This window comes from Stomoxys calcitrans, chromosome 3 (genome assembly GCF_963082655.1).
Source record: "Stomoxys calcitrans chromosome 3, idStoCalc2.1, whole genome shotgun sequence".
Taxonomy (NCBI): domain Eukaryota; kingdom Metazoa; phylum Arthropoda; class Insecta; order Diptera; family Muscidae; genus Stomoxys; species Stomoxys calcitrans.
In genome coordinates, this window is record NC_081554.1 from 53748914 (window position 1) to 53774797 (window position 25884).

At 39.0% G+C, this 25884-nt stretch overlaps 1 protein-coding gene across 2 annotated transcripts; it reads right to left on the reverse strand.

Moving 5' to 3' along the window:
- Positions 1 to 295: 295 nt before the first annotated feature.
- On the reverse strand, positions 296 to 20223 carry LOC106086964 (iroquois-class homeodomain protein IRX-1). Of its 2 annotated transcripts, none has more exons than XM_013251808.2 (4): positions 20206 to 20223; positions 3820 to 3875; positions 1001 to 1897; positions 296 to 927 (listed from the first exon to the last, which is right to left on the reverse strand). In XM_013251808.2, exons 2-4 carry the CDS (start codon positions 3861 to 3863, stop codon positions 546 to 548), a joined length of 1323 nt encoding a protein of 440 aa, XP_013107262.2. In that variant the 5' UTR covers positions 3864 to 3875; positions 20206 to 20223; the 3' UTR covers positions 296 to 545. The 2 variants fall into 2 exon arrangements, with proteins under 2 accessions (XP_013107262.2, XP_013107261.2); XM_013251807.2 differs by lacking the exon at positions 20206 to 20223 and adding an exon at positions 5122 to 5339.
- Between the last annotated feature and the right edge of the window lie 5661 nt (positions 20224 to 25884).

Consider the following 25884-nt stretch of genomic DNA (forward strand, 5'->3'; position numbering starts at 1 on the left):
CATCCGTCGAGGTCCATCAAAATTGATTCAAAATTGGATACAGCTCCCATATTGTACTTATAGCGTAGGTGTAGGGTATTATACAGTCGGCACCGCCCGACTTTTGCCTTTCCTTACTGATTTGCTGTAGGGTTACTGCCATTCTCACCACATATTACCCATATGTAGCATATGTAGTACTTCAAAAAACCAAACCATTTTGAAAATAATATTTATTTTTTTATTTAACAACTGTTAATTTCATTTATTAAATTTCACTTTATATACACAAAATAATTTGTATATATATATTGTATCTTTCCGCACTCTATTCAAAAATAAACCATAGTGCTGGAATGCTTTTGTCTTGTTGTAGTATTAGTAATAGAAGTAATAGTTGTATAGTTCGAGTTCCGTTTGCCTCTAATCCATTAAATCTAAATGCTTTATGGCTTTCAATGAGTATAGGGGGCGACAATAAGAGGGGATAATAGGCTATGTTTCAAAGCCTTAGTCTTGGTCTTGATTTTAGCAGACATTACCAAACTTTTCATAGGAACTTTTTATTAGGAACTTATCGCATTTAAGGGTCTTTGAAAGTTAACTCTTGCATTAATATTGGAATCCATCATACGTTGGCGACAATTAAAGGCTAAATTTGCCAAAGCTTCGGCTGCATCTAGTTCATCTTTATGATGTATGGTATTATAGATGTGATCGGATTCCAAGGAACCCAAATGAGTGTTCTGTAGTTGTTTTTGTGGTGGTTCTGGATAATGATGTGCCTGGGGAATATTTGGGCTATTTTGTATTTGTACTACTGGTCTGGTGGTGGTGGCGGTAGTTGAATACAACAGTGGCACCACCGTCAATGAGGTTGAGTGTTGCTCATTTCCCGTGGGAGAGGGAAATGATTTTCCCATGAATGGCTTTTTGTCAGACTTATTTCTGCAAAATATAAAAAAATTCATATATAATTACCAAAGGCAACTTAGTTTATACTACTTGTCGCTATACCCACCTCTTGTTGTTCCATTCAATAAAGTAGTTATTCTTATTTGGAGTAAATTTCGCAGCGCTTTCTAGCCATTTGGATAGTTCGGCACCCGATTTGATAATAGTTGTATTCGAGGCATTACAAAATACCGTGGCATGCTCTGAATTCGGGGTTTCTGCATGATATGCCTGTATGTATGTGGCAGCCGATGCCATAGCAGGAGTTTCTTCACTACCATCATAGGTGTCCCTTAAATATTTCTCCATCATTTTTTGCTTATATTTGGTCTTTGTGCCAATATTGGCAGCACTTTGGGTAATTTGACAAGTGGCATTTGTGGTAAGAACATCAACCTCTCGACCTATAAACAAATCATTGTGATCCTTATGCAACGTCATGTTTCCCATATACACATTTGGCTTATAATCCCTTTTTAGCGAGGCGTTACGATATTGTTCTCTACTACTGCTACCACTACTAGCATTGGGTGGCTCCGCGTTATCTGTGGAACCACTTGAACCTTCTATGTCACACATGGAGTCATTTTCCTCCTCTTCATCACTGTGATTACGTCTAAATTGTTCCTCCTCTTCCCATATGCTATCCTCAGAGGATATACTAAATTGTTCCACATTGCCTTTGGCATTGGTATTGTAGTTTTTTATCAGGTGTCCCCAGGACTTTTTCGATTTTTCTCTCTCGGCATTTTTCAGTTTGCGTCTCCAGTTGGCAAACCAATTGCATATTTGTGTGTACGTCAATCCAGTGTCTATGGCCAAACGTTTTTTCTCTTCGCGACTGGGATAGGGATTCTCACGTCTGCGAACAAGCCATTCCTTAAGCATACGTTTGATTTCGGGTGTAAATAGTCGTTTGGCTGCACGTGGATAATGCAGATCATCCTCAGGGGGCCAAGCGCGTCTGAAATATATAGAAATCTCTATTAATATCTTGTAGAGATAAAATATAAACAGATTACATGGTTAAAGCACATCATGCAACAACTTAAAAAAACAAACATTCATACACATTTTTTAATTTAAAGCTTGATTTTGAAGATTATACGCAGGAACCTTTGAAAAAAGTTGTCGTTGTTGTTGTAGCAGTGTGTTGTACACTGAGGCGGCAGCCCTTGCCGATGAAGGACTCCATCGGGTCATCCGGTATGTACAACCGGCTGCCATGGGAAAAAGTGGTGATTTCCACAACAAGTGTGTTTGTTGTAGTAGCCCCATGTTGTTTTTGTTGCAGCTACATTTGCATGTGGAATAGGCGGTCTAGATCAAGCTCATATAGGTGAGCAAGCCATTGGTTGTTTGAATCAAACTTCAGAGAAATGGGTAGGGGTCTACCCCTATTCAGATTCAAATCGGACTATATTTGATATAGTTGCTTTTAGACCGACCGCCCGATTTCCCTAAATATGTTATTGGGACCATAAAAGATCCACAATAAGTGTGTTTGCTGTAGTTGCCCCATGTTGTTCTTGTTTTTGTTGCAGCTACATTTGCATGTGGAGGAAGCGATGTAGGCCAAGCTCATAGGTGAGCAAGCCATTGGTTATTTGAATCACACTTCACAGGAAAGGGTAGGGTAGACCATTTCTCTGAAGTGTGATTCAGATCGGACTATATTTGTTATAGTTTCCCTTAGACCGACCGTCCGATTTCCCTATAAATGTTATTGAGGCCTTAAAAGATCCATTTTTTACCCGAATTCGATGAAATTTGGCACAGTGTGTTCTTGTAGACCCTTATCCATCCTGTCAAATGTGGTCCACATCGGACCATGTTTAGATATAGCTGCCATATAGAACGATCTCCCGATATAGTCTGATAAGCCTATTAAAGGGGTATTTTTCATTCGATTTCAATATCGTCCAATTTGTTGCTTCAAGGCTTTAAGTCTGGAGATCGGTCTATATAGCTGCTATATATAACTTAAATCCGATTTTATGAGATCAGAATATCAGGTTTATATACAAAGAATACAAAATCATCAAAAATTGTTTGGAAAACATTTGTTTACCCAAGATATATGCAAAATTATAAGTACCCAGCTTTTGGTAATAAATAGGTAAATACCCAGGTATTTACCAATTTACCGGATAAATACCTTTTGGGTATTTACCCATCGCCCATCTCTAGGCATTGAGAAAGTCAATTTGTTCTCCTTTTACATTAATTCTTTGTTTAGGTTTTCTCCCATGTGATTATATTTTCAATAGGCAGATTTGATATCATTAATGATGTTCATGGGGTCTTTCCACTTTATGTTTTCGCAACTGAAGGAAAGATGGAAGGTTAGGTCATTAATGAATCCTGTGTTCTGTATAGCCTAATTTGGTGATATTGATACTCACCGCTAATGACAATGAAAAATGTTCGCCCCTAAAAGTGTGCTTTAATTCATTGAGTAACGGACATTTATGTGGCATGTTAGTGAATATTTTAACAAATGATCGTTTAAATTGCAATTTAATTATAATTTGTTTTGTTTTGTTTAATATTAGAGTGCGTTAATTATTTATGAAAAAATGCAGACGTCGCAGCATAAACAAAAATAAAAACATCATAAACATTTTAATATAAATTTAAAGCACTAAATAACAATAATCGATTAAATTGCAATTTAATTATAATTTTTTTTTTTGTTTAATATTTGAGTGCGTTAATTATTTATGAAAAATGCAGTCATCGCAGCATAGCCATGCTAAAATAAAAATATCATAAACATTTTAATAAAATTTTAGAATATTAAATAACAACTAAACAACAAAAACGACATTAACTTCAAATTGGGCAGAGAAAATAAACAAATGAAACGCTGCTCAAAAAACCCACCTACTATGACGACGATTACGCTGGGGACGAATTGGTTTTTCCATAATTTTTACCCACTTTGAAAATAAAAATTAATTGAGCAAAAAACAATTAGGAAATAATTCAAAACATTTTAGTTGTAATAATGCATAGGGATTTCATGATAAAAAAAACGTTAACCATTTGCAAATGGTGCGGTGGTTGCTGCTATACAATAAAAAAAAAAACAAAAACAAGATTTCAAAACTTTGCGTAGGTGGTTTTATTCTGGTCCATGTGCATGCGTGCGTGTTGTTGGACCACCTCTTTCACTCTCGAAAATTGCCGAAATTTTTAATGCTGACGATGATGAGGTGCTGTGTGGCAGCAGGCGATAATGATGACGATACATGATGTTGCTGCTGTTGTTGTTGCCATGAATTCACAATGAAACAAACTATTAAATATTTTATTTAATCTATTTTTCAAAATATTTTGACTTTCACGAGAATCCATGCTACACACACTCTTTCTCCCTCGCCAGGGATGCAAAGAGAATGAATAATGTGTGTGTGTGGGTGTGTGCCAACAAATTTTCATGTTTTCTTGTATAAACAAAAATGCTACTGAATGAAAAAACATGAATTCCGAAACAGCAACTTTTTTCATCTGTTGGCCCGAGGTGTTCTAAATAAAGCTATTTGATGGCTATTAAGAGAACAACAAATTTTAGCAGATGTATGACACACTAATGATGTGAGAGATATAGATATGTGACAAGAGAGAGAGAGAGAGAGAGAAGCAAAAAACATGAGAAAACCACCTTACAAGACTCAAAATAGTTTTGACTTTTTTAATGTTTTCCTCTTAAGTGTTCTATTTGTCACTTATTTTTTGTCTATTTTTTCTTAAGATTCTTTAAACTTTTAATGGCCTTCTAAAAAAAAATATGCTAGAAAAAAAACACTGTTTTGTTGACGTACAACTTCTGAAAAGTGATTTCTTTTTGAGGTTCTCCCCACACACACAGTGCATTGCATTGTTTTTGAAGAAGAAAAAAAAGTAGATAGGTATTCTGAATTTGTAGAGACAACGTACATCACTTGAAGGTGATTTTTTTTCAAATAATTTGTGTTTTCTACGTTTTTAAATCTTGTTTTGTTTTTTTTTTCTATATAATGACATTGGTCAATCACTTGAAATTGTCATGTTTTTTCCTGATATTATATAATGTACATATATAAACAGATGTAAGTGCTAGTTAATTATATGTTTTCGATTTTTTTTGTTCTTTTTTCTACACTTTCTTTCAAACACCAACAAAAGTGACAATTTTGAACACACCTTGATTTTTTCCTCAATATTTTTTATTTAAATTTAATTTTTTTTTTTTTTAAATTTATGTTTTCTGTTGTTGGAGAATTGTTTTGTTTTTATTTCGGTTTAAATTTCAACTTATTCAGTTTTCTCCTTTTTTTTAATGTTTTCACTTTGATTTGCCTATTTTTTGTGTGTTTTTTTTTCTGCCCCCAACTAAACAAGTAACAACCGTTTCGTTTGAAAATCACATTCAGACTATTCGCCACCAAGCAACATTTTCTTCTTTCAAAATGTTTTTTTTTTTTCTATTTGTATTTTTCTTGAAAATCTTAACAAATACAAGAAAAACACTCTGAGATAATCAAGTCGAGGAAAGTGTATTTTCTTTTCGTCGCTGAATGCTTTTCCTTCCTTCTCCAAGGGGTATAGATTTCGTTTGCTGCTACTTTTTTTTTGTTTCATTTTCTTATTTTGTTAACAATCAAATGGTTGGTATGTATTTTGTGCATATTCATAGAATCTTGATAATAAATGAAATAGAAATAGTTTAAAGATGTGTGATATATTGGTCCACTAAATAGACCACTCATCATATCTAAAGATCTATGGAAGAGGAGGATCAAAAACGAATTTCTGTTATGCTATATCAGAGATGTGTATAAAGATTCTCCAAAGGATAACGAGACACCAATGCCATAGCAGTCGGTTCCGTGTACCGAATTGACTTGATGGAACCCTTCGACGACCAGGGGCTGCCGCCTCATTGTGTGTTCGTTTTTTTTCATCATGGGAGAGGCACATTCCGAAGTGCCTTCTACGCGCGCTTCTGGTTCGTGACGGGATGGTAGAGAACCCCGGACCATGTAGTTCTTTTCGGTTGGCCAGAACCACCTCCATAATTGGTCGGTGTCGGTAAGTTTTAGCCGGTACATGGAATACTGCCGAGATAGAGCGGCAGTTGTTTCAGAGTAAATGGCCAAGTATAGAGGCCCGACATTAGTTGCCTACTGTCTGGTCATAATAACGTTTCATGGCATTCTCCTCTAGGTAACGACTAGCAGGGTATAGCTTTGTCAGAGCATATTGAAGGCTCCACGTTCTACACGTTGAATGAGGACGCCCCCACTAGAATTACGAGTTGGTGCAGCAGCTCTCCAGACATTTCCATTGCCTCCTCTGATCTCCTGAGTGACGTATCCTGGCAACTCGTAATTTCCTTGGGATCAGACCACCTCCTCATAATTCTCACCATCGACCGAACACCCGACTTCATAACCTTTGAGCGCCGGACATTTATCAGTCAGAAGAAGGCCGATTGGGCTGGCTTCAGGAGTATACCAATTGCCGCTTCAGTGAACTGAACTGAACCACCCCCTCTCGGATCTGCTAGATGCCGAGAGGAAATTCGCTTTATACCAGCCGGTCGATTACCCCAAGTGGGGCACAATTTTCCGACACTGGCAGTGGTACTCGCAGACGAGCGTGATGGGATTCGTTGTATGGACCCCACTAACCCCAGAATCAGCGAGCTAAATCTGGAAATAAACCGGGTAGTCAACGTACATAAGTGAAATTTGTGGATTTTATCCTGGCAAGTCGTCATTTTTTTAGGATCATAATAATACTCACTAGCGACCGATAATAATACTCACCAGCGACCGACCTACTGATTTCGTAACCCTTAAGCGCTGAACGTGTATCAATCAGAATGGGTCGGCTTCAGAGAGTACAACAATCGCCGCTTCAGTGAGCTGACACCGCCTCGAATGTGCTAGTTGCTGAAAGGGAATTCCGAGATATCATTATCGCTCACTTTATATCAGCCGGTCAAAAACCCCAAGTGGGGCACAATTTCCCGACACAGGCAGTGGTACTCGCAGACGGGCGTGATAGATTTCACTGTATGGACGCTACTAACCCCAGAATCAGCGAGCTGAATCTGGAAAGGAACAGGGTAGTCAACGAACATAAGGGTAATATGTGGACAGAAGCCTTGAGCTAATGTTACTTAAGTACCGGTTTAGGGAAGTTGTGGATTAAGAGACCCGTTAAAGGGATAAAAGGACGTTAGTCACTTTTGGCAAAGTAACTGTGACTACGCGAAGAGTTACGCCAGGTTATTAACCCATTAATTTATTGAGTATCCCGAGCCTCTCCCGAGGCTAGAAGGAGAGCCAATCGTCGTACCCGTGGTCTCAGAGCCGATGGATAACCACCATAATTAATCGTGGACGAAGTTACGAATATTTACCGTGGCGCCGGTTCCAACAGAATCTCTACGCTGATGCTGAAGAATCTCGATTAACCAGGAGTCGAGTACCTAACAACTGTTGTTGTTGTAACCACATTTTCATGTGGAAGTGGCGATCCTCTTCAAGCTTCAGTAGGTGAGCAAGCTCCCTCCGGTCCACAGGATGGTTATTTATAGGCGTCAATAACTCGCCTTGTCATATCGAGCATCACAGGCACTCAGTATTTGTACAAGAGCCGGTGCCGCCCGGCCTCTCACTCAGACTCTCCGCTCGAAACCGCCACTACGTATGGGGCATTCCACTTTCCGCAACCTGTGGACGCGGCCTCGCGCTCGCAGCTAAGCTTCTCGTGACAGCAGTGAACACCACACAGACCGGAACTTAATGTTCCAGCCTATGGGTGCTCACAACTATCCCATGCCTCAACCTTTCTTTGAGTACTCTTATAGAATCCGATGTCTGAAAGATGAGCAGCGTGATCCCGCTACTGAAACTTGGAAAGTACCCGAGTTTGAGGAAGTCGGGAAGGGAAGAAAATATTGCAAAAGAGGTCCATCGGCTTAACAGAAAAAAGGCGGATCGGGATAGATTTCGGCAAACATTCTGCACGACTATCCTTTCTAGACCAGAAAAGAAAGTGGAAACTGCGGAGGATTTAGACATAGTATGGTGGGATATATTCAGAAGTCAGAGAATGCAAGGACGATGTATAGTGAGGAAACAGAACTACTCGTTGACACACATTTCCAGGGAAACTTTCCAGCGAACGACATGGCTCTAGAAGTAGTTGTCACTGGTATGCATTCGTCGCAGGTTATTGGAGAAACTGAACCGAAAATGTTTTGGGCGATAAAAAGTTTCGACTCCTTTAAGTCGCCAGCCCCTGATGATGTATCAAATGCAAATTTTGCCCGCTCCGGCAAAAATAGCCCTGCTCCATTCCGAAACCCTGGGGTTAACCTAGCACATAGAATCGTCGCCATGGGATTGTTATATGGTGTTGTTGTTTAGTGGACGTCATTTTAGAAATCCAACAACCAGAAAAGTGGTCGAATTGCTAACATATATTATTTTAATAAAATCGGGCAAAAATGTGAATATGATATGCTACGCCGCAATAATATTCTTTGATAATGTACGCATTTCTGATTTTGTGAACAACTCAACCCCTCAACCTCTAAAAACGATGTCATAACAGTTTAAATTACACCTGTACCTGGCGTTTGGCCATAAAAAGATGTAAGGCTATTGGCAGAGCTTTCCAACAAGCAAGATTAGGAACGAAATTTCACATTCCAGGGAAACTTGAAACTGTTTGCAGAACCTGATTATGAATCTGGTTATACAGATTCATATCCTCAGATGATTCTTGAAGAAACCATCACAATTTAAGTAAATAGAAAAAAATGTCGAAAAACATAATGAGCTATAAACAATATTAATCATCTCAAAAGGGATTAACAATAGGGTACCAAGAGGAAATCTCTTTCCCATTGGCGATGATCACTTTCTCTCTCGATGTTTTTTGACCATGATATAATTAAAATTATTTGTTTTTTTATTGTCACCATCACATGAAACAGTAAAATTAAATTCTTCTAAAAATCAAATTAAGCGAGTAGAGAAACTACAGACAAACCTCTTAGGACATAACACAAGTTCCGTCTATGAATATTGCATAGGTGAAACGTTTATACGATAGACTTATAGACTATGTTCAGACCAAAGCTGTTTTGAACAAACGACTCGTTATACCCACCACCGATGGATGGGGGTAAATTTATTTTGTAATTTCTTTTGCAACACATGGAAATATTCATTTCCGACCCTATTAAGTATATATTCTCTTGATCACCGTAAAAATCTAAGACGATCTAGCCATGTCTGTCCGTCTGTCTGTTGAAATCTCGCTACAGTCTTTAAAAATAGTGATATTGAGCTGAAACTTTGCACAGATTCTTTTTTGTCCATAAACAAGTTAAGTTCGAATATGGGCTATATCGGACTATATATTGATATATAAATCGATCCGCCGATTTAGGGTCTTAGGCTCTTAAAAGCCACATTTATTATTGTCGATTTTCCTGAAATGGGACAGTGAGTTATGTTAGGCCCTTCGACATCCTTCTTCAATTTGGGTCAGATCGGTCCAGTTTTGGATATAGCTGCCATATAGAGCGATCTCTCGATTTAAGGTTTTAGGGCCATAAAAGACGCATTTATTGTCCGATTTCGTCAAAATTTGGGACAGTGAGTTTTGTTAGGCTCTTCGGCATCTTTCTGCATCTTGGGCCACATCGGTCCAGTTTTGGATATAGCTGCCATATAGACCGATATCTCGATTTAAAGTGTTGGCCCCATAAAAGGCGCTTTTATAATCCGATTTCACTTAAATTTGGGTCAGTGTGTTGTGTTAGGCCCTTCGATATCATTCTTCAATTTGGCCCAGATCGGTCCAGACTTGGATATAGCTGCCATATAGGCCGATTTCTCGATATAAGGTTTTGGGCCCATGAAAGGCGCATTTATTGTCCGATGTCGCCCAAATTTGAGACAGTGAGTTAAGTGAGGCCCCCCGATATACTTCTACAATATGGCACAGATCGGTCCAGATATGGATATAGCTGTCGTATAGATCGATCTCATTGATATGTGAGAAGGGGCAAACTTCTCACTTAGTGGAATGTTCATGCGCAAAATTTGCAATTTGCATAGATTGATCTCTCATTTTAAGGTTATGGGCCCATAAAAGTTGCATTTATTGTTCGATGTCGCCGAAATTTGGGACAGTGAGTTAAGTTAGGCCCTTCGACATTCTTCTTCAATTTGGCTCAGATCGGTCCAGTTTTGGATATAGCTGCCATATAAACCGATCTCTCGATTGAAGGTTTTTTGGCCATAAAAGGCGCATTTATTGTCCGATTTCGTCGAAATTTGGGACAGTGAGTTTTGTTAGGCTCTTCGACATTTTTCAGCAACTTGGCCCAAATCGGTCCAGATTTGGATATAGCTGCCATATAGACCGATATCTCGATTTAAAGTCTTGGCTCCATAAAAGGCGCATTTATAATTCGATTTCACTGAAATTTGACACAGTGACTTAGGCCTTTCAACGTCCGTGTCATATATGTTTCAGGTTCGTTTATTTTTAGATATAGCTACTAAAGAGACCAATATTATGATATACACATTTGAACAATGACTTGTACTTATTAGTATTTGGTCAAAATCGGAACATATTTCGATATAGCTGCTATGGGGCATAAGGTATGCATTTTCACCGGATTGTAACGAAAGGTGGTTTACGTATATACCCGAAGTGTTGGCTATCCAAAGTTCGGCCCGGTCAAACTTAACGCCTTTTTACTTGTTTTCACTTTATAATACTCTGAAAACGATGCATTTTTCCTTTACATTTTATAAGGTGCAAAAGGACCCGTTTGCCACAAGAACGAGTCATTCAAAGTAAGTGAGCCCAAATAAATGCTTAAATTATGCTAAATAAACACAGCGCTAAGTAATGTCAAAAAATAAAACCTTGAATTTTTCTCTAAAAAATTATAAAATAAACAAAATTTTAGTACATCATCACATTTATGTTGTGATAAAATGCAATTTTCAAAACAATGCATTTTTCACACTCTAACGTAAATGTTATGATGCCCTGCTAAGGTTTATTTCTTCTTGCTTTACAGATAAAGTTTTTGTGATTTTAAAAATTTGTTTTTGGAAAAAAATCGCTTTTTATTTTTTGACATTATCCAGGGCTGTATTTATTTATCACAATTTAGGCATTTATTTGGGCTTACATGCTTTGAATGACTCGTTTTTGTGGCAAACGAATCGTTTTGCCCTTATAAATTGTAATGGAAAAACGAGTCGTTTGCTCAAAACAGCTTTGGTCTGCACATGGTATAAGACCATAAGCAGTTGCACTCATGGAGGTCTACCTGTACACGAGTACATTCAATCGATCGAAAGATACAAAGACAAAAGTGCACGACAGCAACAAAAAGCAATATATTCTCTAAAAGAAAATCGTTGCCTTAACCCACGACAACAAAAATAGATACAACACACCTGTTAAACTAAACTATCATAAGTCAAAATATCTTACTGTCACTACATTCAAAAAACATTCACCTAGTCTTGGTGTACTTATTTAAAATGCCAGTTGTTTGACCTATATTTACTGTTAAGCCATCGTAGAAATGAAGTTTATGTTCCATTGTATAACCAAACGGCATTTTTCCTTGGTGATTTCGGGGGACAAAACTTAAAACTATAAATTTTGAGTTACTACTCTCTAGGGCCACAGCTGCTTTACAATATTTGTCGAAGAATTTTTTCAAAGGAGGAAATTACAAATGAAAACGCCAACACTTCGAGGACAATTGAAGAGAAACAGCATCACAAAACCGTAATTGACGATAATGCATAAAATGAAAAAAAGGAAACTCAAAAATTTTTAACAACAAATAAATTATGTAAAACAAATGACTATCGATAGGCCATTAGTAAAATTTCCAATTAACGGCATCTTAACTAAGCCACAAAACTATCATCCAGCAGTTTTCATGTTCACTGGTATTGTGTAAATAAAACACAAACATTTATTTTACATGACACAACCGTAAACATAAAACGCTTGTTTTTTTCTGATTACGTTGAAATAAAACACAAAAATATTTTTTTGTCAAGAAAACATGATCATGGTGCCAAAAAATACATGTACTGAATGCGCAGAATCGTATATTTATTTTTCGTCACCTTTTTTATAAATACCAACACCCTACAAAGAATTGGGTATGCAGTTTTGACTTACGATATGTTTTAATACTTTTTTAGAGGCCATCTTACTCTATACTCAAAGCTTGAAGAATTCTCGATTCTGTGAAACCAGAATAAGTTTCAAGCGTTCTGGTATTAAAATTTCAATTTCTATTGCGAAAAGCATACTTCTATATCTTTCTATAAAAGGCTTGATGCGCGATAAATCAACTTCATCCATTTGTAACACCTCGAAATATTGATCTAGGACCCCATAAAGTATAAATTTTTTTGATCGTCTCGACATTTTGAGTCGAAATTGCCATGACCGTCCGTCCGTCCGTCTGTCGAAATCACGATAGCGGTCGAACGTGTAAAGCTAGCCGCTTGAAATTTTGCACAGATACTTAAAATTGATGTAGATCATTGGGGATTGCAAATGGGCCATATCGGTTCCGATTTAGATATAGCTCTAATATAAACCGATCTCCCGATTTGACTTCTTGAGCCCCTGGAAGCCGCAATTTTTGTCCGATTTGGCTGAAGTTTTGCACTTGGTGTTCAGTTATGACTTCCAATAACTCTGCTAAGTACGGTCTAAATCGGTCTATAACCTGAAAGAGCTCCCATAAACCGATCTCCCGATTTGACTTCTTGAGCCTTTACAAGCTGCGATTTTTATCCGATTTGGCTGAAATTTTACACACAGCGTTCTGTAATGACTTCCAAAAACTCTGCTAAGTACGGTCTGAATCGGTCAAGAACCTGATATAGCTCCCATATAAACCGATCTCCCGATTTGATTTCTTGATCCCCTGGAAGCCGCATTTTTGTCCGATTTGGCAGAAATTTTGCACTTAGTGTTTGGTTGTGACTCCGCACCATGTATTGTAGATACAAATTCTAAAGTATCAGTATAGAGATTCTGTCGCAGACCAACGCCATGGATGACTTGTCGCTACGGTAGACATTCGTAACTTTGTCCAAGGTAAATTGTTATGGCTACCCATCCGCTCGGAGATCAGGGATACGATGAATGGCTCTCCTCCTATCCTTGGCACTCTTGTTTAAAAAATTGCCGGTTGGACAACCTGGCACATCTCCTCGGATAAGTCACAGTTACGTAGCCAATAATGACGGAGGTCCTGTCATCCTTTCTTCCGGGGTTCGAGAGTGACTTAACAATATACCACAGTTTTCCTAAACTGATTCCTAAGTAACATTGCTTCAAGCGTTCCAGCCACATATTCCGCTTATGTTCATTGACTGCCATTTTTTCAAATGACATGGTACCTCACATAAGTCCCCAGCATAAGGAGGAGATGACCACCTCTGAAATTTTTTTCTGATGTTCACGCTAGGATTCGACCCAGGCGTTCAGTGTCATTCAAAGCTCTGCGCTACGATGGCCTCCTATGTTCGTTGACTACCCTGTCTATCTCCAGATTTAGCTTGCTGATTCTACGGTCCATCCCATCACGCACGTCTGCGAGTACCACTTCCTGCGCCGGGAAACTGGGCTGTACTTGAGGTATTCGGCCAGCTGGTATAAAGGGAGTGGGTGCTGTGTTAATGATTTCCCAGCTCTAATCTATGCACCTCATCGACAATTATCGGTGATCGAGGCGGAACAGAACTTGGATCCGTGGTTCTTTACAATCCCGGCAAGAGATGTGCCTCTCTCATGACGAAAAATTGGCGAACACGTACACCGATGAAGGACTCCATTGGGTCAATCCGGAACTTACAACCGGCTGCCACGGGATTGTATAGGCAGTGTAATAAGCATTGCTTGTTTCCACAATACCAGTGTCCCATCAGCACTGGCCCACAATAACCGTGTACTTCTAATCTTTGGTTTCACTCCCCACTTTCTACCGTAACATTTGATGAAGAAATGGATGTGTACACAGAACAGCATACCAGCAAACTATATTTCATGTCGTTACCAATCCATGGACTAAATGAAAAGCTTGTTGTACCGTGAATACATTTAATAACTTAAGGTGTCTTCTGGATCGTAAAGATTTGACATTTTGTTAAACAAATACAACAAACTAGCGGATTGTTTGTGATATTTTTAATGAAAATACACAAGAGATACAATGTTTCGTTAAACTTTTTTTTTATTTATTTGTGATTGTGTTTCTTCTAATTGGAGCACTTTCGACACAGCTAAATTTTATAGGTGTCCAATGCTCAATTGAAGTGGAAAATCATAGCGATAAGTGACACATGCCGAGTATGATCGAGTGAAAATTTTCAACGAAAGGGCATGTCTCTTCACGTTGTTGGTGTCGACAGTATATTTTTCACCATTCCATTGGATTTTAGAGAGACATTTTAGAGAGAGTCGCTGTGGTATAGCTGCTATTGAGATGTGCCACAATTGAGACATTCTTTTTACGACCTACAATTGTGGACAGCATGTTAGTGGCGCATCAACCACAAATAAAAGTGTTTTGAATTTACTCAGTAAACTTTACGAATGGAAGAAATAGAATTAGAGAGAGTGAGGAAGAGAAATTGTAGGTGACGTCTTTATTTTTAGATAAAACATTTATGAGGTTCTAAATAAAAGAACACTTTACCTACTTAGGCATATATTCATGTTTTACAGTGGGTAAAAGTGCAACATTTTCTGTGTAAAGAAATTAACAAGTAAAAGCATGCTAAGTTTGGCCGGTCTAAAACTTGGGAACCATGGATTCTGCTAAAAATTTATGCAAACTAAATTTAGTTGAATTGCACACTTTTATTCTATTGGTTGCCCAAAAAGTAATTGCGGATTTTTTAATAAAACTTAGAATGAACTTTAATTAAATATTGTTCGATAACCTTTTGCCATCTTCCTGGCAAATTTAGTATTCCACGCTCATAGAACTTCTGGCCTTTATCTGCAAAAAACTGAACCAAGTGCGATTTTATAGCCTCATCATTGCCGAAAGTTTTACCATTTAAGGAGTTCTGCAAAGATCGAAATAAATGGTAGTCTGATGGTGCAAGGTCAGGGCTATATGGTGGATGCATCAAAAGTTCCCAGCCAAGCTCACTCAGTTTTTGGCGAGTGACCAAAGATGTGTGCGGTCTAGCGTTGTCCTGGTGGAATATGACACCTTTACGATTGACCAATTCTGGTCGCTTCTCCTTGATGGCTGTATTCAATTTGTGCAATTGTTGACAGTAAACATCCGAATTAATCGTTTGGTTCCTTGGAAGCAGCTCAAAATATACCACAAAATATACCAATCCCACCAAACAGACAGCATAACCTTCTTTTGGTGGATATCAGCCTTTGAAGTGGTTTGAGCTGGTTCACCATGCTTGGACCATGATCGTTTTCGACTAACGTTGTTGTAAACAATCCATTTTTCATCTCCAGTTATGATTCGTTTTAAAAACGGATCGAATTCATTGCGTTTAAGGTGCATATCACAAGCGTTGATTCGGTTTGTTAAATGAATTTCTTTCAATACATGTGGTACCCAAATATCAAGCTTTTTCACCAGTCCAAGACTTTTTATGTGATAATGAACGGTTGATTTTGGTATATTTAACTTCTCTCCTATCTCACGCTCAGTTACATGACGATCCAATTCGATTAATGCTTTGATTTGGTCATCATCAACTTCATTTGGCCGACCTGAACGTGGCTCATCTTTAAGTGAAAAATCTCCAGAACGGAATTTGCGAAACCAATTTTGACACTGTCTTCCTTTTAAGGCTTTATCTCCATACACATCTCGTAACTTTTTAGCAACCTGCTCCGCGTTTTTTCCTTTACGGAAATAATAAAGTAAAATATGACGAAAATGCTCCTTTGTGGGCTCCTTTGACGCCAAACAAACAAATGTAAACAAAATTTCGCGCACTTTTTTTCTAAAGCAAGCTAAAAGTAACAGCTGATAACTGACAGAAGAAAGAATTCAATTACAGAGTCACAAGCCGTTGAAAAAATTTGTCAACGCCGACTATATGAAAAATCCGCAATTACTTTTTGGGCAACCCTACATACCAAACTTCTGTCAAACCAGCAAAGACTAAAGCTTCTAGGAACCGAACCAGGATGATCGGTAAACCGGTTTATATGGGAGCTATATCAGGTTATGGATCGATTTAGGCCGTACTTGAAACAGTTGTTGGATGTCATAACAGAACACTACATGCAAAAATGCAGCCAAATCGGACAAAAATTGCGGGTTGTAAGGGATCAAGAAATCAAATCGGGAGATCGGTTTATATGGGAGCTATATCAGTTTATAGGCCGATTTGAACCGTACTTGGCACAGTTATTGGAAGTCATAACAGAACATTATATGCAAAATTTGAGCCAAATCTGACGAAAATTGCGGCTTGCAGGGACTCAAGAATTCAAATCGGGAGATCGGTTTATATGGGAACTATATCAGGTTATAGGCCGACCGTACCGTTGACCGTACTTGACACAGTTTTTGAAAGTCCCTCGGCTAAACTAAAGAAAGGCGGATTGGGATAGATTTTGGCACACATTCTACACGACTATCTCTTTTAGACCAGAAAAGGAAGTGGAAACTGTAGAGGATATAGACATAATGGTCAAGCGGATCCCGAAGGCCATGAATGTCTCGCTTATGTCAGCATATCCTAGTGCCAAGCGAAGGGACAAACAGCGACGCCATGGTGGACCCCAGAACTAGTTGGTCTGAGTAAGGACTGCAGAAAACTCTTCAATAGGGCGAAGACACGAGGACACCACACAATTGGGACATCTATAAAACCGAGCTAAGAAAATACCAAGGCGAGCTGAGAAAGGCTCAGAACAAATCCTTGCTGAAATTCTGCACCTCCTTGGAGGATACATCTGAGGTCTCTAGAGGTTAAGGAAGATCCTATCCTCGAGACCTTTACAGTGGGATATATTTAGAAGTCAGAGAATGCATGGGCAATGTCTAATTAGGAATCACTATAACTACTTTGGAACCAATTAACTTTTGATAGAACCGATTGGTTATCTGACCACTGTGGAGAAGCCAGGTAGCCATTAAATCCCTGGAGAACGTATTTGTGAATTCAAAAGCCGCCCTCGACTTTGCAGATCTCTCAACGAGATGGCTGAATAGTTCAATATTCACTTGTTCTGGGTGCCGATACAGATATCCCAAGGAATTGTAAAGCGGATGAGCTAGAAACTACCTTACACTTTCTATGGGACTTGGAATCTATGGGTATGCCTCTAGCGACATATAAGCTAAGTCTGCAGGATCGGGCCCGGAGGCCAACAAATGATAGATGGTCACAAATTTTGAAATGCTCACAGGGTGGCTCATGTGGCCTCATCTAGACTTGAAAACATCTACCGCTTTGCTGTCGCTGGCTAGAATAGACGTCTCAGTCATTGTGCCCGTCATGGCAGATCAGTATCTGATCGGAAAACAAGCTGACAGACTGAAGGTTGCCAGTAATGACTTTTGCCAAAGCTGTGAGGACGTCGAGGAAGAGAAGACTATCTGCTGTGTCAGAAGGAGTTCCACTTTATGTTCTCATTTCTTTGAGAACTTGTCTAATTTGGCGGATGTGAACATTCGCAAGTTGTTTGGCTTTTTAAAGCGATCTGGGTGGTTCACCGTTAGGAACTAGAAGGTATCTTCCTTCTCCTGTTCCTGTGGTATCAGAATGGACGAAAACGTCTAAGTGAGTCTGATGGTAGACTAAAACTTTTACCTAACCTAAACTGTAATTAATCTCAAACGTGGTCTTTGGAGGAACAACCATCACCAATTACCGTGGACCTAGTTACGAACGTCATCCATACCGCCAAGTTGTCCAAGGCGCTGGGCCTCAACGGAAACTACACTGCTGCTGAAGAACCTAAATGTACCGGCAGTCGATTACCTGATTAAGTTCCTTAACCTATGTCTGCACCCTCTTATAGTTCCCATGTCCGGCAAATGAGCAGATTTGTTAACTCTACTGAAGGCAGAAAGAATGCAAGTAATGTAGGCTGGTACAAGCCGATCTCCATACATTCGCAGTAGCTAAGATACTTGAGACAATAATTTTCCTCAGCCTTGTTGAAGAACATACATGCATCATGTGCGATTCCGCTACTGAAGTCAGGAAAAGGGTTCGAGCTAGTATATCAGCATGGATTCCGTAATTGTTAACCACGACGACTGCTTTGCACGCCTTCAGTACACATGTTAGCAGATGTCTCCATAAGGTCCAGCCCTGTAATATTGGGTTGCCCAAAAAGTAATTGCGGATTTTTTAAAAGAAAGTAAATGCATTTTTAATAAAACTTAGAATGAACTTTAATCAAATATACTTTTTTACACTTTTTTTCTAAAGCAAGCTAAAAGTAACAGCTGATAACTGACAGAAGAAAGAATGCAATTACAGAGTCACAAGCTGTGAAAAAATTTCTCAACGCCGACTATATGAAAAATCCGCAATTACTTCTTGGGCAACCCAATATTCAGCCATCTCCTTGAGTGATCTGCGACAGTCTAAAGCTGATTTTACATTCAGAAATAAAGAGTTTTTCAAAAGGGACGCTACAAAAGTTGACCGAAAGGGACAGCAAACGACGCCGTATTTTTTGAAGCTCTTTTGGCATTTCTCTTCAATAAGTTTTGCAATTTCATGATGGAAAGATATTCGAGCCAACAACGAGTCGAAATGGTCAAAATTTACTACCGAAATTCGGAGTCAGTGGCCTTAACGTTAAGAGCACTACGTCCAAGACCCATTTCTGACTGAATGGCTTCGTCAATTAGCAAAATTTTCGTCATTGGTCAGGCAGCAATCCACACGTACTCCATGACCCGTCATTGCAACCTGAAAAAATTGCGGTTTATGGGCCGGCGGCGTCATTAGGCCGTACTTCTTCCGTGATATTCAAGACCGGTACGTTACTGTTAATGGGAATCGCTACCGTTCACTGATAACAGAATATGTTTGGCCCCAATTGGGTGATAGTGACTTGGAGGACATGTCACAATCGATTTATTGGAAGCCAAGTTTGGAGAACGTGTTATCTCACGATATGGTCCAATCGATTGCACGCCACGTTCGTGCGGTTAGACATTTGCTGTGATGGGGCTACGTTAAGTCTATGATCTTTGCCAACAAGCCAGCGATGATTCATTAACTTCGTAAGAATAACGAACGTGAAATTGCTGCAGTATCGGTTGGTTTATGCTTGAAAACCTTCGAAAATAGGGTTCAACCTCTGGACTTCTGCAAGCATGCCCATGTTATCCATGCAAAAGAAATCGAGTTCCATATAAAATGACATCACAGGGATTAAGAATTTCATTGATATCCAACACCGTTTTTAATTTATTTAAAAAAACTTTTGTAGCGCCCTTATTGAAAAATCCTGTAGATTCCCCAGAGATTATTGGCTGTCTGACTGACCACTGACCTTTATTGTTTTCATTGCAACAATCTCCGCTTGAGCTTAAATCAACCAATTCTGTTGGTCTTCATGGCAAAGCTAACTAACAAACACCAAAATTAGCGATTTTAAGCTGAGCCATAATGTACGAACATTTCCATGACACCCTGTATGCTTAAAGTCATAATTGAAAGTAGTAAGTAATAAAGTTCAAATTCAATTTAAAGAAACCTAAAAAAAAGCACAAAAGATAATCATGGCAAATAAAAAACACAAAAAGCAAACACACCGCGAAGTCTTTTGGTTAAAACTAAGTAAACAAAAACCAGCAGAATAAATTATAATTTATTTTGCTGACTGACTTGTTCGGTAGGCTAGCTAGCTAGCTGGCGAGTTGCGAATTCGTAAAAAAAAGTAGTTTTTTAAACTGTATTTTCAAGAAAAAGGAACCTTATTCGTAACAGGAGAACAGCTAACCCAGATGCACACCCCCACAAAAGGCGACTGAAAAAGACCAGCGCATATGAAATTCATGCGAAAGTACAGTACTTGGGGAAAGGAAAAAAAACCAACAACGTCATCTCATCTAGGTGGTTGGTTGTCGAAAGCGCCGATATGGGGCGGTGTGTGTGTTGGTGGTGCTCTCTTTGCATAACAGCAAAAACCACAAAACGAGTGAAGCGCTCGTTCGATGCCATATGTACTCACACGTTCAAGTGTACTCGACTCGTATCTTTTACACTAGTTGTTGTTCTATGAGGTTGTTTTGCTTTTGCCCAATGCGGTTGGTAGCTTTTGTTCAGACGTGTGGAGAAAGCATATGCATTAAAGGGGTCTTTACACTCTTGCAATAGCCATATAGCAGAAAACTAAAAGAAAGATAATTAAATGATTTAAAATATAAGTTTTATGTCCAAATTCAATGTGTCATATAAACTGATAATACGCAGTCAAATGGCCAATTATATGAAGTTACAGTCCATAAATCAATACCTATATATTCTATACTTTCATTATACACATCGTGACAACCTCCCTTTAGTGGAGTAAACACTCTCATCTATCTGTCTGTTTGAGTTCGAGTGGACTTGTTGTATACTGAATGGGTGTGTATGTTGTTGTTGTCTTTTGTCATTTTAGTACACCAGACAAGCGAGTTCTACCGCACTCCGAGTTTGAATTGATTGGGCGAACAGCAATTATCGTTGGGTGTAATGCAAAAACTGTATAAATGCGCGAGTTTTATTTCATGTGTCAACGAGCTGAGTGTATTGTGGTCTATCAAACAAAAGCAACAACCACAGAAAAAAATACAAACAGCTGTTTTTCACTGAACACATTTTTTAAGACGAGGGGTGGTATATTAATTAGCAATCAAAGAGCATTGGAGGACGCTACTGTTACTTAAATATAGGTCTGAACAAGTATGCCAAATTTGCCGATTTTTCGGCACTGGCGAATTTTTTTCTTCAATTAATGCAATGTGCCGAGATTTCGATTTTTACTTACGAAACGGCGATTTTATCAAACTTTTTAAAATTCACTTTTCTTTCTTTTTGTCATTCCTTTTTCAAAATATCGAAATATTAATTTCCGATCATTCAATATATATTTGATCGGCGTAAAATTCTAAGATTATCAGGCAAATAGACAGGCAAAGATCGATGAAGGGCGGTACTACTCATAAATTTTGTCTTGATATAGTTTTTAAATTAACCGATCTTTCAATTTAACTTTTTAATCTCTAAAAATGAGTATTCAAAGAGAATTCTCCACACCCATGCTTAATACGGAAAATCGTCCACAGGTTGCGGATAGTCGAATGCTCTATATGGAGTTGCTGCAACGGCAGTCGCGGAGAATCACCGGTATCGAGAGGAGAGTCTCAGTGAGACTGATCCTCGATATGACAAGGCGAGTTATTGGCGCCTTTAAATAACCGATAGCCACCATGTTCCCGCGGCGATCGATCCCTTGGACCTGAACGAGCTTGACGAGGATCGGCTAAATTCGGAGTTTAGATTTAATTTTGTTTCGATTCCTCCATAAAGTAAGTTACATGAGACCCCTCAAAGGTCTTGGCACTTTCAGCCAAAATTGGTTATTTAGATATAGCTACCTCAGAAATCGCGTTTCTTTATCTGAATTTAAAAGATTAAGTTGTATTATATGTCTATATTCGTGCCCATTTTAGTTGTATATAGGTGTTTAGGTCGTATTTTTATCGGGGTTCATGATGGTGGGTATATTAAGTTCGGGTGAATTTAAGGCGTTTTTGCTTTGCTATACGTTTTGTCGTTTTTTGTCGATTTTTTAAAATTGCAGTACCGAAAATACCCATTTTTTTCCAATAGTGCTGATTTTTCTCCAAATTAATCTGGCAGTCCATATAAATGCCCAGGATCTAAGTCGAAAAGTCTCTTTAGCCCTTCGGTCTACTTTCCGAGATGTCTTCTTTCTCAATTAACTCTTGAAGCTTCGATCTAAAGCACCCCACATGCGAAGTTGATCTGCTACTACAAAAAATGTCGAAATAGAAAAAAATTATGTATGTGAGATTTCAGACGACTTTGATCTATACAGATCAATTTTATTGAAATAATCAGTAAAAAAGGAAGGGAAGAGGACACAGACGCGCAAGAAGAAATCGATACGGGTGGGCCAAAGAGAAGCTCTCATAGGTGAAACCTTTGTCCAGTTAGCCACTTCAGGCTTGTACCGAAGCCCAATATTACGAGAGGGCTAAGTGCCTGTAGATAATCTATGCTCGAAAATAGGTTTTCATCCGTAATCCTGTGTCATCTCCTTGTAATCGCCGGACAAAAACTCAAACGTTGCTCAACCGTCTTCATCTCGCTACCATAAGGCCTGCAGAAGTCCGCCATCAACATTATGCAACGCGAAGCCAAAGACCTGTCGTTGCAATGATCGGTCGAGACTCCTGTCAGCAGTTCCAGATCACGATTCTTAGCCCCAGTACAGGTGAGGTAGGCAAAGGAATAGGTCAATGCACGGCATCAACCCCATGATCATTCGCGCGGTTATCGCAAAAAGCGCAGCAAGAAACTTGTTAGTTCGCCGACCCCGTCGTTCTCCGCCACTCCATGATGGCTGGGACCCAACAGAACGTGATAGCCCTCCTCATGGTACAAGTAAACTCTTTGCAGCTCCTTGCTAGTCTTGAAATCACATGACCAAAACCTTCAGAGCCGTACATATATACCGTGACAGTCCAATCGAGCAGCCGCTTCTGCATCAACAACATTGCCTCCAGGATCGTAAAGACCTCAGCAAGAAAGATGCTACACCCACCAGAAGTCCATGTGATTCCCCAATCTCAAGGAACAAAGGTAGACTTTTTCCCCTATGAGTCCATTAAATTTATACCCGTCCGTGTATACAGAAGTACTGGAAAAGGTGGTACCCTCAGCACAGTGAACTATTTTGGCAAAAACGACATCCAATTCTTTAACTAGGAAGAAATCCACTGGTGCACAATACGTCACGCAAGCTATGAGTAAACAGAAATATTCGGGGAATAACAGGTTCCTCCTTCAGATAAGCACCAAGTTCCCGACTTCTTCAGACTAATGGTGATATTCTTTGTCCCACACCTAACAAAAAGTTGCAAAGGCATAAGATCATGCATGACATTTAACCACCGCGTACTTGGACTCCCGAGAAAGCAACAACTCTACCTCATCCCGGGTTCTCCTCAAATGCCTTGACAACGTTGTCTGACGAAAAGTACCAGGTCAGTCTTTTTTAGTTTATAACAAGACCTTCGCCCATTTAGACAGCTTCCTAAGTGCCCCCGGAACGAGTTTCGCAATGGGAGAAAAAATGCGGCCATCTACCATGACGCCCGCGTTATTCTCGTAACCACCCTTTCTTTCTCGAAGAGAATGTGAATTCCGTACCAGAAACCACAAATGAAGGGATAAAACCCCTACTTGCGGAGTTCCTCTGGTCATCCTTTGCTAAATGAGTCCTTTGCTAGTGATATATCGTAGAAATCAAATTCATTAGGACAGAGGAGATCCCCAGGTTCACAAAAGATTCAGTATAGATTCCAAGTTTACGTTATTAAAATCAACTTCTAGGTCCAAAGGTCCAAATGTCAAGTCGCCTATGAAGAAATTCCCTTCGGTGTAGCCAACCACATCATAAAGAGCTCTGTCAACCGATATCAGTGAAGTGTCTAAAAAGTTTCTAATCATCGAGACGGTCCGAGTACATCGAATCTTTGGCTACTTCTGAGCACCCAGAAAAGTGCGTTGTAACCAGTAGCTCTAGAGCTTCAGAGCTAGACTTAGTCCAGGTTTCGCTATCTTTCAGTATGCTCGCTAGAGGTTTCGTGTCTTAAAATAATAACTTGCTGAACCAGGAACTCGTTCACTCTATATCACTGTTTAGGGACTCATTGTATAGTTCCATATCAGCAAGCAGCTTGATTCTATTCGCTCTATTATAAACCGTTCTTGTTAGCTTCCTCATTCCAACAAACATTCTACTATCTTTAACCGGTGCAAATGTAGAGCAGTTTTTTCATAACTACTCAACACGGCTCTTGCCACCAGCTTCTACCACCAAACGTGGTGCTCATGACCCGAAACTTTACGTCAACGCTTTCCATGTAGCGGTTTCAGTTACACTTTCTCGGGTTCCTCTCAAGTGAGTCGTAGTTAACATAAATCGAAAATATATATCTATGGTCCGAAAAGAAATACTTCTCGGATGCCCTCCCTAAAAACATTATAAAAAGTTATGTCTAACACCTATTACTGGCGTTCTCGTATACTATCTTTTTGCTCTGTTGGGTCAGTCTGTATCCTTGTTGGGCAGGTGAACCACACCGCCACCAGTGATTATCACCCAAGGGTTCTCGGTAGGTAGAAACATTTTATATTAAGGTCAGATGGTAGGTAAGTTGTTTTGAAGATCTTAGATTTTTTCCGACTGATTTGGTTGTAATGTAGCATTTCGGCTACTCAGGGAAACCTTTATTTTTAGTGCTCCTATATATATGGCTTAACCACAATCAAGCTACCCGATTTAGGCCCTTTGAAGCCCATTTGAAGGTACCACCCCACTTTAAATAGTTTCAAAATGTTGCCAAAGCGTGTGCTACAATACTAAAGGTTAACAACACTGATTACACCAACCTCAAACATTGATTTTAGGATTGTCGAGTGGTTGTGAACCAACCAAATAAAAGTGAATGTCAACCAGTCAGTATTAGGTGGAGATTGATACAGTGATGTTGGATAATTGAAGACTAACGCGCATCATATGTTATGTTAGGAAATGGCAGATAGTACATTGCAAAAAGAAGATTGTTTTCTCAACTGGCAATTTTGAGCGCAAAACGATATACCCAGTTCCTAGTGAGGGCTCTTACAGATCAAGGGTAACGTTTCAGCAGTTTGAGATTGAATGCGCATATCGGATAAATTGCACACTATGAAGTTCTTGTCATAGTAATAAAAGTCAAATATTAAAAAATCACTGCTGCATTCTCGTTACCTACCATACAGACTTTTTCAAACTATAAAAGCAAAATAAACGTCCTCATAATCCCATCAGGCAAACTAAAGAATTCACCTTTTCACCTACCTCACACCCCTTCAAAAGAAGCGCCATACACCTCGCATGAATGTTAAAAAGCGAGTTAAATAAGTTCAATGAACTTTCTCCTCCATTTTTTTTTACCAAAACCCAATTCGGTGTTAATAACCCGCCAAGAGTTCAACGAACCCCGTTTTTCGTTTTCTTTCCAGTCAGAGTCAATGCCAGCTATCCATACATGTTGTTGTTGTCGCCATTGCTGTTGATTGTCGTTGTTGTTGCCCTCAAATGGCAAGACAAGTTGCGAGCTCACGAAAAGTGAAACAAATGTCCGACCGCAATACCGGGCAAACAGAAATACTAGCAGCATGCAGCGACATTTCAAGTTGCTTCGAATGTTTACACAACAAATAAAGTGTTGCCCAACTAAGGTAGCTAGCTAATACCATATGTGTTGGAGAAACGAAATATTTACCATTGATCTACATGTGTTAGAAAGGGATGACAACAGATGTTGCAAATATAGTAGAGCAAGCACTTAGTAGTGCTGCCTTATTTCTTAAGAATGCATGGGTATGAGTTTATACAATAAGTGTCAAAAAACTGATGTAATAAATTTTTATAGAAATAGAATTTTAGCGTAGGCAATATGAATAACAAATGAAAGGTATTAGCGAGTAGATTACGAATATGTCATATGTCTACAATTAGATCCGGGAAGAAACTACGGGGTCTTAAAAACTTTGAACGTTGTTAACATAGGCAATATGGCTATCAAATAAAAGGTATTGTCGAGTAGATTACAAATATGGAAGAAAT

Bases quoted from the DNA above. Each gene is read 5' to 3' on its own strand.
- LOC106086964 (XM_013251808.2), bottom strand. From the start codon at position 3,863: ATGGAAAAACCAATTCGTCCCCAGCGTAATCGTCGTCATAGTAG. The intron at 1,898-3,819 runs GTGGGTTTTTTG...TATATATTTCAG, and splicing joins CGTAATCGTCGTCATAGTAG to ACGCGCTTGGCCCCCTGAGG. The intron at 928-1,000 runs GTGGGTATAGCG...TATATTTTGCAG, and splicing joins ATTGAATGGAACAACAAGAG to AAATAAGTCTGACAAAAAGC.